At 43.3% G+C, this 15,000-nt stretch overlaps 1 protein-coding gene across 1 annotated transcript in view; it reads right to left on the bottom strand.

Annotated features, from left to right (window-relative positions):
• The window catches only part of LOC123513550, a 17,069-nt gene that overhangs the window by 729 nt on the left and 1,340 nt on the right, over positions 1-15,000 (bottom strand). Inside the window, exons 2-8 of the mRNA XM_045270781.1 lie at positions 13,501-13,593; positions 7,252-7,387; positions 6,450-6,671; positions 3,060-3,187; positions 2,027-2,164; positions 218-1,007; positions 1-9 (exon numbers count right to left, since the gene is read on the bottom strand). The exon at positions 1-9 is cut by the window's left edge and continues 159 nt beyond it. Of these exons, the coding sequence (XP_045126716.1) occupies positions 1-9; positions 218-1,007; positions 2,027-2,164; positions 3,060-3,187; positions 6,450-6,671; positions 7,252-7,387; positions 13,501-13,593 (1,516 nt within the window). The remainder of the gene's footprint in view (positions 10-217; positions 1,008-2,026; positions 2,165-3,059; positions 3,188-6,449; positions 6,672-7,251; positions 7,388-13,500; positions 13,594-15,000) is intronic.

Genomic DNA, 15,000 nt, shown 5'->3' with positions numbered 1-15,000 from the left:
TCCGCCGTGCTGTGGAGACAGGAATGTCAGGGGCGGCATCGTGTGGCGCTGCGGCGATGACAGGGCGCCGCGGCCTATCCAGACTCACCTGTCATGATGCCTCACCTGCCGCTGTCGTCACCGCTGCTGCTGCTCCTACTGTTGTTACTGCTAGTGCTAGACACACTCACCTGTCTGTCTATCCACCTGTCTTGGTGCTGCTGCTGCACACACTCACCTGTCGTAGTATTCGTCCTGGTGCTCTGCGGACTCCAGCTCATCTTCTGCCTCGCGTGTCTCTGAGTGGGCGGCGTGGCGTGGTGCGGGGCGGGCGTGGTGCACGTAGAGGGTCTCTGCCAGCAGTCTGGCGGGCACCACCTGCACCCTGAGGGCGGGCGTGGCGCCAGGCAGGCCCTTGGCGGGGATGGGGCGCACCAGGTGGTTTTGGCCGCGTGTGGCGTGCAGGCGCGCCAGGTCGAGGGGCGTGGGCAGGAAGTGCTTAGACAGTGAAGAGAACTTGTAATCCCGCACCGGGCCGAGGTTGTGGCCGCGATGTAGTGGTTGCGTGGGTGTGGCGGCCTCTTGCCGGGGCGCGCCGCGCCCTGGTGCGCCGCGGCGTGCTGTTCCAGTGCCCCTGGCACCGCCACACTGCCGAACGTGATCTGCGTCACTGCTCCGCCCTTCGTTGCGTCCAAGGTAGCGGCGCCCTGGCCGGCCAGGCCCGGCAGCACCAGGCCACCACTCTGCTGGGCCTGGCCGCCATCCAACGACAGAGGGGTGTGCGGGACGCCGGTCAGCAGCGCGACAGGGTCCTGGCCAAGATGCGTGGGGGGCAGGGGCGGGGAGGGCAGCAACAGAGAGGGGTCCAGCAGGGTGAACAGGCTGAACGGGCCGTACAGGTCGCGGTACAGGCGCTGCGTGGCGGCGTCCAGGATGACGTAGCCCGCGTCCTGCAGCACAGCGCACACCCCACGCCGTGCTTCCAGGTCCAGGGCGTAGAAGCTGCCGTGGGGACACACGCCAGTCACCTGTGGGCACGGCAGGCTGTTAGGGGCCAGGCGTGGCAGGAGCAGAGGGAGAGGGAGGGAGAGGGAACATGGGGAGGGGAGGAAGGGCCTACACAGTCTGGATGTGTTCACACCACCGCAGGGAGTGCATGCCTGTCTTGTTTGGTGGTGGTGGTGTCAGTGATGGGGGCACACCTGGGGGCACCACCGCCACCCCGGGGCTGCAACACCCGCCACACTTTTTCCTTCAGTAATTCCCCGGTGCAGTGTCCCTGTGTATCTGTGCACGTCAGCCTCCCGCCCCTGCCCTCATTACCACCACCACCACCACCACCACCACCAGACAGTCCTGTTACGAGTACTGGTTCTGGTTCATCCTCACTGACCCTGGGGAAAGCGGGTGGGGCGGGCGTTGGGGAGATGGGGCAGTGGTAGTGAATTCATTAAGGCGGTGTACATAGAAACAAGACGTACTCACTCACTCACTCACTCACTCACTCACTCACTCACTCACTCACTCACTCGGAAATCAAAGTAATAAATGTACTCTATCAAATGCTTACTCACTCATTCACACTCACACACACCTACCCACTCACTCACTCACTCACCTACTCAAATTGATAGCAGTACCTTTACCCTCTCCCTCACTCACTCCCTCTCCTACACACTCACACACTCACTCCCTCACACTCACACACACACACACACACACACACACACACACTCGGCCCGGTAGCTCAGTGGTTAGAGCACTGGCTTCACAAGCCAGAGGACCGGGGTTCGATTCCCCGGCCGGGTGGAGATATTTGGGTGTGTCTCCTTTGACGTGTAGCCCCTGTTCACCTAGCAGTGAGTAGGTACGGGATGTAAATCGAGGAGTTGTGACCTTGTTGTCCCGGTGTGTGGTGTGTGCCTGGTCTCAGACCTATCCCAAGATCGGAAATAATAAGCTCTGAGCTCGTTCCGTAGGGTAACGTCTGGCTGTCTCGTCAGAGACAGTGAAACACACACACACACACACACACACACACACTCACCTGGCCCAGTTGGTAGCAGATGCCGTCAGCCAAGGAGGGTACGAAGGGCGGGGATGGGAGGGGGCGGTCCAGGTTGAGGCGTCCACATGGGTCTGGTCCACACACCTGCATCAACCTGGAGCTGTTAGACCAAAGTACCTGTGGAGGGGGCGGGGGAGGGAGGGGTAGAGGGGGGGTACACTCCTACACACCTGTCTTGCTTCTACACACCTGTCTTATTTATCTATTTTGCTTATTTTTTTTTTTATTTTCTCACACCTGTGCTGAGTAATTACTTGTTTTGTTGTTTTTTTTGTAATTGTTATTGTTTGTTGGTTTATTGGTTGGGTTAGGTAAGATTAAATTAGATTATGTCAGGTAAGGTAAGATTAATGTTAGGTTAGGTTAAGGTTAGGTTTGGTAAGGTTAGGTTAAGTTAGGTTAGGTTAGGTTAGGTTTGGTAAGGTTAGGTTAAGTTAGGTTAGGTTAAAGTTAGGTTAGGTTAGGTTTGGTAAGGTTAGATTAAGGTTAGGTTGGGTTAGGTCAGGTTAGGTTAAGTTAGGGTTAGGTTTGGTTAGGTTAGGTTAGGGTTAGGTTTGGTTAGGTTAGGTTAGGTTAAGTTAGGTTGGGTTTGGTTTGGTTAGGTTAGGTTTGGTTTGGTAGGTTAGGTTAAAGTTAGGTTAGGTTAGGTTGAGTTAGGTTAGGTTAGGTTAAGGTTGGGTTAGGTTAGGTTAGGTTAGGTTAGGTTGGGTTTACATTTTTTTCAGTGAGTCCTAAAGATCAATTCATATAGAGGAAGAAAAACCCGTGGACCTATTTCCTTTTTTTAATTGTAATATTTGTTGTTTGTTCCCTTTCCTCTAGAAAAACTAGCTACACCTCACCTATCTATTGAACTAAGGTGTGTGGATGGGTGCTTGGGTGGGTGTGGCTGGGAAACTTATTACCTACTACTACTACTACTACTACTACTACTACTACTACTACTACTACTACTACTACTACTACTACTACTACTACTACTACTACTACTACTACTACTACTCCCTCTCACCTGGGCGGGGGGACAGGTGTGCGTGGGGGTTAGGGGGGGCACACAGCTCCCCCCGGTCCCCTCCAGGAAGCCATCGGGGCACTGGCAGATGGGCGTCCCGAAGGCTGTCTGGAAAAGCTCCTGGGAACCTGAAGGCAATGAAAGAAAACGAGAGTAATGACAAAGATACTAAAGAAAACGTATGTGAGGCTGGAGATTTAAAGGGTCACTATGAGATCTTTTGATCCATTAGTTCCTAATTTTAAATGGTTTAATTGTTACCTGTACAGTGTCTTCTAATCTGCTTACCTGTATACACACACACACACACACACACACACACACACACACACACACACACACACACACATGATGATTCCTTCAGGCAGCCACACAGGTTGCATTTGTTTGATGGTTGTTGCATCAAGGAGAAACCAGCGTAAAGTAACAAGCCGCAGTCTTGTTCACACATTCCCGATCAAAATGTCCTCCAATAGTTAATTCGCGCTGTCCAGGAACCATCAGGATTCACATTACTTTGTACCTACTTGCATCATTAATATTACTACGAATATAGATACAGGATAAGTTGTGGTACCTCTCTATGCACTAGTATCAATGCCACTCTGATGGTAAGCTTTCTTTTCCAATGATAAGCTGGTTGATACAGCACCCGTTGCTACGCTAACCCGGCAACAACGCCCACCACCCTCCTCCTCCCCTCCACCCTTCAGGTCTGTTCCGGACTCATTCGTGGCGGCAAGAGGTATATACTATTACATTTTAAAAGCCTCTGTTTGAATTGACACGGGATTTTAAGAGTGCTTTTACGATCTGAGTGACATATTAAGAAGATTTCTGGACTCAAACTGCTCGTTTTTAAGGTTCTAGTGTCAGGATAACAAGACTACGTTGTGTTTTTCAGCGTCCCCAAATCATCTTATTACTGGACTGGAGCCACCAAACTGAACCACAGAAACAAGACTACATCATCACAGTGAGTGACACGGACACAGGCCTTACCGTCACCGTGTCCATGTGCTTTAAGGAGAGACACAGCCAAGGGATGACTCAGGATAAATCATTAAATGCCTTCCCTGCCATTTTTAAAGGTCGGAGCGAGGAGGTTAAGCTTCCATATTCGTTATTTGGATGTTTTTGATGTTATTTACCTATCATTCGGCTTTTGTATTGATATCTAGCTAACTATTGATACAAAAGGACTGAGGTGGCGGCCGGCTACACCGTATTTATCGACATAACCTGCCTTATCTCTCACTATTATAGAGCTGTCTTGCCTCAACAAGCAGCCGCGTCACTAAGCTTCCATATCCAGCATTCAGAGACACCGCCATGGCCAGGTTAAGTTTGGTGAAGGCTTTTATGTGAGGTGACAACCCAACAACTGACCCCGCCGCCATCGTGAATCCCATATTTATCCGTGATTCCTTGCCTTATCTCTCACTATTATAGGCCTGTCTTGCCACAACATGCCGCCTCGTCACTAAGCTTCCATATCCAGCGTTCAGACATTGCCGCCATGGCCAGGTTTAAGTTTGGTGAAGATTTAAGTGAGGTACAAGGGGAGGGGTCAATCCCTCCACGGCCCCGCTGCCATCTTGGCTATGCCCGCCACGGCCCGGCCAGAATCCAGTATTATTATTTTTCTTATTTCCTGGCGTGTTTATTTGTGCTAAGTAGTTTTGATGCTTTCTACAACTATTGCGTTGTGTTTGAAGTGTTTTCCTGCGTGAGTGGGGAGCTGCATGTTGTTGGTGGCGTTATTTCTGTGTTAAATATGAGTGCTTTTTGGCGCCAAATTTTCAGGACCGTGCTACGAAAATTTTAGTTTGAGCCAGTATCAAGTTGTTATTGTTTTCAAAAAATAGTTGATGTGTGTTAAAGTGTTCTGGTTTCCTGGTCTCTGGAATTAGTGGAGAGTAGGATTGTTTGCTAACGGTGTTAATGTTCCAATAATATTTTAGTTGTTATCCCTGTGAATTATTTGTTTCTGGCTCTAACTCACTCCAAAGTGTTGGAAAAGACTGTCCTTATGTTTTGAAGTGTGTTTCGATCCTTTGAGGTGACAATGGGTGGACATTTTAATTTTTCTAAGTGGGGGTCAATGTTCCAACAATTTATTTATAGTTCTTTTGAAAAATCTTTAATATTACTGGGGTTTGGAATCTTTTTATATTTTTGATGTTAGTTAAAATTTGTGTCAAGTCAGAATATGCAAAGCATTTGGGTCTGGTCGTTTTTCCGAGGGGTCATTTTCAAAATGATTTACGTAACGTAAAAAAAGCCCGCCGGACCAGGCCAGGCAGTGACGTCATCAGTCCGCCGGGCCAGGCCGTGACGTCACGATGGCGGGAGTCTGCCAGCTGCCTTCCCTTCCTGCCTGGCTTCGTCATTATGTACCATGGTTTACTGTGTTATACCGAGTGTGTGTGTGTGTGTGTGTGTGTGTGTGTGTGTGTGTGTGTGTGTGTGTGTGTGTGTGTGTGTGTGTATTCCTCTCTTTCGTTGTATATATGCTTGGTGTGTGTGTGTGTGTGTGTGTGTGTGTGTGTGTGTGTGTGTGTGTGTGTGTGTATTCCTCTCTTTCGTTGTATATATGCTGTGTGTGTGTGTGTGTGTGTGTGTGTGTGTGTGTGTGTGTGTGTGTGTGTGTGTGTGTGTGTGTGTGTGTGTGTATTCCTCTCTTTCGTTGTATATATGCTTTGTGTGTGTGTGTGTGTGTGTGTGTGTGTGTGTGTGTGTGTGTGTGTGTGTGTGGTGCTAAGGGCGAGACAAGTTAGGCACTGGCTTCACCACCCGTGGCACTAATCTGCTGGCTGGCCCTCACTCTGACACACTTCCGCATCGCTCCCCCAATGCTTTCAAAAGGCTGAGCTTCCCCATAGACAAGCTTGTAATGTTCTGTTCCACTCCCATACTCTTCAAACACACAGTAGAGGCTTCTTTAGGTAATTTTCAACGCCAAAACACCACACTTACACACATTCACAACACCCAAACACCTACACACTCCTATTAACACAAACACCACATTCACACCAGCAAACACCAAAACACCACACTTACACACATTCACAACACACCAAACACACCTACACACTCCTATCAACACATAAACACCGCAAAACACCACACATTCACACCAAACACCATAATTCACACAAACACACACACATAGCAAACACCAAAACACCACATTCACACCAGCAAACACCAAAACACCACATTCACACCAGCAAACACCAAAACACCATAATTCACACCCCAGCAAACACCAAAACACCACATTCACACCTCAGCAAACACCAAAACACCATAATTCACACCAGCAAACACCAAAACACACACACACAAACACACACAAACACACACACACACACACACACACACCTGGACAGTGAGTGGAGCTGAATGGATCATGGCAAAGCTGGTCACTAAACACGAAGATCCTATCAGGTGCACAGAGTCTGGCGGCGCAGTAACCCTCGTGTGTGGATGGGTCAAGCAGCACGAAGTCTGAGTCTTGGCAGGGGCCTTGGGTGAGCACTCTGTGGCAGCTGCCGTTCACTGAGACCTCATCGCGCGAGCAGGAGTCGATGTTAAGATCTGCGCCTGTGACGGAGAGGAAGGAGAGGTGAGAGGAAGAGGAGGGAGGAAAATAGAGGATGAATAATAGGAAGAGGAAGAGTGATTATGATACGAAGAGGGAGATGATGAATAAGGAGAGGAAGGAGAGGAAGAATATTAGGAAGAAGTAGAGGATGATTAAGAAAAAGAGGAGGATTAAGAGGAAGAATATTAAGAAGATGGAAAGAAAGATTAATAGGAAGAAGGAGAGGAAGAATAGGAAAAGCGAAGGAAAAATTAAGAAGATTATGAAGAGGAAGATTAAGAGGAAGAGGAAGAACAAGAGTGAGCATAGTGTGTGTTTTGAATGAGGAAGAATAAGAGGAATGATAAAGGCCAGTGTGTGCGTTCTGGGGTGTGTTTTTGCTGTATTTAAATGTGTAAAGAGTAAGAGAAAGAGTGAATGAGTGTGTTTTGAGTGTATATTTGTGGTATTTAAGTGTGTTTTAGAGTGTTCCGCAGTGTTTTAGATAGATAAGATAGACATTCACACACACACACACACACACACACACACACACACACACACACACACACACACACACACACACACACACACACACACCTTCATAGAATCTGAGGGAGGTTGGAATGGGGATAGGCAGGTCCACGGCGCCCCCTCCTGCTGCCCCCACAGGAGTACTGACCTCAGCCGCCCCCGGGGATGTGAGGCTGCCTCCGACCCCTTGGCATGACGCGGGCTGGGAGAGAGAGAGAGAGAGAGAGAGAGAGAGAGAGATTAGTTTGTTTGTTTGGTGTAGTTCGTGGTGGTAGTAGTAGTAGTAGTAGTAGTAGTAGTGGTGGTGGTGGTGGTGGTGGTGATATATTACTATTTTCTTCGTTCTACTACTACTACTACTACTACTACTACTACTACTACTACTACTACTACTACTACTACTACTACTACTTTTACTACTACTACTACTACTACTACACACACACACACACACACACACACACACACACACACACACACACACACACACACACACACACAAATAAACTAAGGACATTCATAAACTTCAATAAACTTCCTGCAAATATTACCTGAAGAATTTACATATTTTTATTTATTTATTTATTTATTTATTTATTTATTTATTTATTCTACGTCAATTGCACAAATCAGGAAGTGTTTATGTGGAAGAGTTTTTCATGTTATTTTTTTTTCTCATTTTTTTTCAGTCAATTTTTTTTTCTACCTCAATTCCAGGTGTGTGTGTGTGTGTGTGTGTGTGTGTGTGTGTGTGTGTGTGTGTGTGTGTGTGTGTGTGTGTGTGTGTGTGTGTGTTTCCCACTACCTGTATTTCATCAACTGTACCAGCCTTGACCTTCAGAGTACAGAAAGGTGAGTATCCGTGTCTCTTTCTTCACTTCTTCATCTGTTTGTCTATTCACTTCCTTTATTCTTTATCTATTCTCTTCTTTAGCCAATTCCTTCTTGCTTATTTTCTTTATTTTTTTCACTTATTTTCTTTATTCTTCTTTATTCATTCTGTTCTTTATGTCTTTACTTTTTTTTCTTTGTCTCTTCACTTATTTCTTTTATTCTTGTTTACCTATTCTCCTCTTTATCAATTCCTTCTTACGTATTTTTCTCTGTCTCTTCACTTATTCCTTTTTACTTCTGTTTGTTGTCTCTTCTATTTTTTGTTCTTCTTCTGCTTTCCTATGTAACTTTTTATTTATCTCTTAATTCTCCTTTTCCCTCTCTTTATTCCTATTTCTTCTATTGTGTTCTTTTGAAGTCCTTATTACTTTTATTTATTCATTTATTCACCTATTCACTCCTTTTTATTTCCTATTTCTTCTTCTATAATGTTTTTCTAATCGTATCTTACATCTATTTATTTATCTATTCACCTATTCCTTTTATTCCTATTCTTACCTATTCTCTTTATTATCACTCCTTTATTACTCTTATTCATTTATCTCTTCATCTCTTCACTCCCCTTTTATTATTGCTTGTTCTTCTATTATGTTCTTTTGCGCTCCTATTTAAGTCATTTTCTCATTCATTCACACGAGTATTCATTTGTTACGGTTCTGTTGGTTTCCCTTCCTCCTTTGTGTTCCTTTACATTCCTTAGCTAAAACAAGATTTGCCAGAACTTGAACGCATTAAAGAGAGAGAGAGAGAGAGAGAGAGAGAGAGAGAGAGAGAGAGAGAGAGAGAGAGAGAGAGAGAGAGAGAGAGAGGAAAGAGTAAAACGTAAATTCAGTGTCTCTCTCTCTCTCTCTCTCTCTTCCCCGCCAACCTCCCGGAAGTAACGATAAAACAACATACAAGTTTACAAGTACAAGTTTACAAGTCGCCACTCATTACCTTGTACTCTTGTTAAGGCCACGTGTTATTCTACCTGCTGCCAAGTTACCTGTCTGACTAATTAAGGTGTTGATGTCATTGTCTTTCTCAAGGGCTGGATGTTTACCTGTGGGTCGTGTACACCTGCTAATTAGCCTTACCTGTATTCATTTACCTGTTATGCAAGTCACCTGTTAATTTGTTTACCTATAAGCGTGTTTACCTGTTCATTTGCTCACCTGTTAATGAGTTCACCTACCGATTCTATACATCTTCAGCAACTTATATGGGGATTCAAATAGTGAAGACATTGGCCATTAATCTTCTGACCTCCATAGACAGTTCATAATGCAAAGTGTCTAATCGTACACAAAACCTGCATTTTCATATTTCTTCTGCTTACTGCTTGGACACTATATACATCTTCAGGAAGTTATGTGGTGGATTGAAATAGTGAAGACATTGGCCATTAATCTTCTGACCTCCATACACAGCTCATAATGTAAATAAAATGGTCTAATCGTACACAAAACTCATGGTAAAAAATGCGTTCCGGTACTGAAGGAGTTAAACATCGTAGCAGTGTGAAAGATCAATGATAAACCAGTTAGGCCTATACGTATGTGGCAGGCTGCATGAAAAACTTGACCTATTTCCACCTATCATCCCTATCTTTAGTTAGTTTGTTGATAGGAAAGACAGGTAAAAGAAGAAATATATAATGAATACATACGCAAAATGGAATACACATAGGCATAGTAATTTAGGCCTACACTCAGGAATGATAAGGAAGAAAATGAAAATGGAAAAAGAAAAGAGTAGATGGAAAAGAAGGGAAAAGAGAAAAAAGATGGAAAAATAGAAGATAATATACTAATTTCTCCGCTTTTAGGCCTACACTCAAATAATAAGGAAGAAAATTAACGAAAAATGAAAAAAATGAAGAGAAAAAAAAAGAAAATGGAAAGAAGCGAAAAGAGAAAGATGGAAAAAGAAGAGAGAGAGAGAAAAAAAACGTGCCAATTTGTTAAAAAAAGGAAAATGGAAAAGGAATGAGAGAAAAAGAGGAAAAATGGAATAAAAAGTAGAAAAACCGTAGTAATCTGTAAAAGAAAATGGGAAAGGAATGAGAGAGAAAAGGAGAAAGATGGAAGCACAAGGAAAAAAGTGATTATTGGCAAGAGAGAAAAAAAAAATGGAAAAAAATAAGAAAAAGAAAAGAACAGACAGACAGACACAGACAGAAAGAGAAACAGACACACACACAGACAGACAGACAGACAGAAAGAGAAACAGACACAAACACAGACAGACAGACAGACAGAAAGAGAAACAGACACACAGACAGACAGACAGACAGAAAGAGAAACAGACACACACACAGACAGACAGACAGACAGACAGAAAGAGAAACAGACACACACACAGACAGACAGACAGACAGAAAGAGAAACAGACACACACACAGACAGACAGACAGACAGAAAGAGAAACAGACACACACACAGACAGACAGACAGACAGAAAGAGAAACAGATACACAGACAGACAGACAGACAGACAGAAAGAGAAACAGACAGACAAACAGACAGACAGACAGAAAGAGAAACAGACAGACAAAGACAGACAGACAGCTAGCCAGCCAGAGAGACAGACAGACAAACAGACAGACAGACAGACAGAAAGAGAACAGACACACACAGACAGACAGACAGACAGACAGACAGACAGACAGAGAAACAGACACACACACAGACAGACAGACAGACAGAGAGAAACAGACACAACACAGACAGACAGACAGACAGAAAGAGAAACAGACACACACAGACAGACAGACAGACAGAAAGAGAAACAGACACACACACAGACAGACAGACAGACAGAAAGAGAAACAGACACACACACAGACAGACAGACAGACAGAAAGAGAAACAGACACACACACAGACAGACAGACAGACAGAAAGAGAAACAGACACACACAGACAGACAGACAGACAGACAGAGAGAGACACACACAGACAGAACAGAGAAACAGACACACACACAGACAGACAGACAGACAGAAAAAGAAACAGACACACACACAGACAGACAGACAGACAGAAAGAGAAACAGACACACACAGACAGACAGACAGACAGACAGAAAGAGAAACAGACACACACAGACAGACAGACAGACAGAAAAAGAAACAGACACACACACAGACAGACAGACAGAGAAAGAGAAACAGACACACACACAGACAGACAGACAAACAGAAAGAGAAACAGACACAAACACAGACAGAAAGAGAAACAGACACACACACAGACAGACAGACACAGACAGAAAGAGAAACAGACACACACACAGACAGACAGACAGACAGACAGAAAGAGAAACAGACACACACACAGACAGACAGACAAACAGACAGAATGAGAGAAAGGGATAATTTGTAAAAAAAAAAGAAGAAAATAGAAAAGAAATAAGAAAAAGAAAAGAACACACAGACAGACAGACAGACAGACAGAGAAACAGACACACACACACACACACAGACAGACAGACAGACAGAATGAGAGAAAGGGAGACTGAATAAGTAAAAGAAAGGAGACGAGAAAATAGTGAAAAGAGAAATAAAGGAAAAAAAACAAAAATGGAAAAGAAATAGAAGAGAGAAAATGATAAAAATGAAATAGGAAGGAATAAAAAAGGGCAATGTATGTAAGAACCCTATTTCCACCTATGATCCTCCTCTATACGTGATCCAACCCTGTATTTGATGACACCATAAGGAGTTTGAAAGTTTTTGAGGTTCTTTTCAATCTTTTTATTTGGAATTTTGTTTTTTTTTAGCCTTTCTCTTTTTTTTTTGTCTATTTATTTACTTATTTATTTATTTATGTATTATTTTGTATTTTTAATGAGTTTGGAAGCTCTTCAAGTTGTTTTATTTATTTATTTTTTATTTTCGTGTTTTTAGCTTTTTCATTTTCATTTTTTCAGTATTTATTTATTTATTTGTTTATTTATTTATTTATTTATTTATTATTTTGTATTTGATGAGTTTTTTAAGTTTTTTAGTTTTTTTTTTAGTTCTTTATTTAGATTCTTGTTTCTTTTAGCTTTTTTTCTTTCTTTTATGTTTATTTATTTATTTATTTATTTATTTATTTATTTTCTTTTTCACATCGTCTTTTTATTTTGTTTATTTATTATTATTATTATTATTATTATTATTATTATTATTATTATTATTATTATTTTATTTATTTATTTTTTTATTTATATTATTATTATTATTATTTTTTTTTTTTTTGTTTTGTGTTTCGTTCAATATAGGCGTTGTATGACCTTAGTGTTGTGGTGCCTTGTTTTATTCACTCACTCATTCACACACACACACACACACACACACAGCTCAGTGGTTAGAGCGCTGGCTTCACAGCCAGAGGACCGGGGTTCGATTCCCCGGCCGGGTGGAGATATTTGGGTGTGTCTCCTTTGACGTGTAGCCCCTGTTCACTGTTCACTGTTCACCTAGCAGTGTTCAGTGTTCACCTAGCAGTGTTCAGTGTTGAGTGTTCACCTAGCAGTGAGTAGGTACGGGATGTAAATCGAGGAGTTGTGACCTTGTTGTCCCGGTGTGTGGTGTGTGCCTGGTCTCAGGCCTATCCGAAGATCGGAAATAATGAGCTCTGAGCTCGTTCCGTAGGGTAACGTCTGGCTGTCTCGTCAGAGACTGCAGTAGATCAAACAATGAAACACACACACACACACACACACATCTCTCTACCCTTAATACTAACCCTTAGAATTTAAACCCCCCTTAGAATAGTGAAGACTGTGGCCATTAATCTTCTGCCCTCCATAGACCCTTCCTAATATCAACAAAATGGTCTAATGGTACACAAATCTCAAAGTAAAAATGTGTCCCAGTACTGAAGGGGTTTGATATATCCTAAAACACCCACAAACACTAAAAATCCAGGTGAGATTAACCCAATAATACCTGTTTTCTTTAGAGTGACTGTCCTAGTGGTGGTGGTGGTGGTGGTGGCGGTGGACGATGTAAAAAATGTTAAGTTGTGTCATGGGAACTCCCTGTCTTTAGAGCACTGACCTTTTCTCTCAAACTTCTAAAGGGAATTGTACCGGGCTGGGTTTTACTGGGTGTTTTGTGAGGGGGTGGGCAGGTGGGGGCAGAAGGAGAGAGAGAGGGAGACGGGGGGGAGAGGGACGCGGAGATGGAGAAAGAGCGGGGCGTTTGTGTGAGGGAGAGGAATAGAAGTTTGTTTGATAAGAAAAATTGATCTAAGCAGGTTGAAATGGGGAGAGAGAGAGAGAGAGAGAGAGAGAGAGAGAGAGAGAGATAAAAGGTTGGGCAGATAGATACGTAAATAGATATAAGAATAGATAGATAGATTAACTGTTTGCTTGGTAGAACACACACACACACACACACACACACACACACACACACACACACACACACACACACACACACACACTTACCTCAAACAGGAGAAGCGACAGAGCCAAGGCCACAAAGACGCCACTGGAACCCATATTCCTCACCATCGACCTTGAATCCTCTTGAATCCGCATCTAAGGACGATCAGAACCCCTATAGATACTTGAACCCACTTAAAGGGGATCCAACACCACAAAAGCTACAGTATAAGGGATTAGATGCTTCTGAATAGGATCTGGTGCTTGGAAGGGGTTGAGGATGCGTGTAGTCTCTTAGAGGTCCTACGGGGTGACTGGCGGGCCTCTGCGTGGTGTGGGTGGCAGTGGGCAGGGATGGGGGTATAGTGGTTGGGGTGGGCGTTTGGTTCTCTCTCTCTCTCTCTCTCTCTCTCTCTCTCTCTCTCTCTCTCTCTCTCTCTGGGTATTCCTGTGACGCCCACTTATGATTTGACCTTGTAAACGCCCTGACCTCTCTCTCTCTCTCTCTCTCTCTCTCTCTCTCTCTCTCTCTCTCTCTCTCTCTCTCTCTCTCTCTCTCTCTCTCTCTCTCTCTCTCTCTCTCTCTGACCTGTCCATTTTCTTCCTCTTCGCATTTATATTTTGTTTATTTTTTTTTCTTTTCTTATTGTTTGTTTATATGCTTCTTTTCATGTGTGTCTGTGTGTCTGTATGTCTGTATGTATGTCTGTATGTCTGTCTGTGTGTCTGTTTGTTTTGTATGTTTGTGTGTGTGTCTGTTTGTCTGTGTGTCTGTGTGTTTGTTTTATGTGTCTGTGTGTCTGTCTATCTGTTCTGTGTCTGTGTCTGTCTGTCTGTCTGTCTGTGTGTTTGTTTTGTGTGTCTGTGTGTGTTTCTGTCTGTATGTCTGTTTGTCTGTCTGTGTTTGTGTGTCTGTGTGTCAGTCTGTCTGTTCTGTGGCTGTCTATCTGTCTGTCTGTCTGTCTGTCTGTCTGTTTTGGAAAGGAGGCAGAAGAAAAATAAGGAAGAAGGAAGGAAAAGAGAAAAAAAGGAAAAGGAAGAAGGAAGAGAAGAAGAAAAATTGGAAAAGAAAAAAAGAAAATGGGAAAGAAAAAGAGAAGAAATAATGAAAAAGATAAAATAAAAAGAAAATGAAAATGAAATAAAGAAGAAAAAGAAAAGAAAAAAAAAAAATAAAAGAAAAAGAAAAGAAAAGAAAAAGAAAAAAAAGAAAAAATGGAATGAAAAGGAAAGAAAAAAAAAAAGAAAATATGAGAAAGGAAAACTTGGAAAAATAAAAGAAAGAAAGGAAGGAAAAGAAAATATTAACGAAGGAAAGTAGAAAAATAGGAGTCCCCGCTGGAAATGCCAAAAGAAAACGGGGTGTATTTTTCTTTATCTATTTCTTTTTCTTTTTCTTTTCTCTTTTTTTTTTTTTTTACTTAATATTGTGGTTCTTGCTTTTGCTTGTCACGCTGAGGAGGAGGAGGAGGAGGAGGAGGAGGAGGAGGAAGAGGAGGAGGAGGAGGAAGAAAACGAAGAAGAAGAAGACTTGTTGCTGATTTAATTCCTCCTCCTCCTCTT

This window comes from Portunus trituberculatus, chromosome 36 (assembly GCF_017591435.1).
Source record: "Portunus trituberculatus isolate SZX2019 chromosome 36, ASM1759143v1, whole genome shotgun sequence".
Classification (NCBI taxonomy): domain Eukaryota; kingdom Metazoa; phylum Arthropoda; class Malacostraca; order Decapoda; family Portunidae; genus Portunus; species Portunus trituberculatus.
The sequence above is the reverse complement of the archived record's forward strand: the minus strand, read 5'-3'. Positions and strand labels throughout refer to the sequence as shown.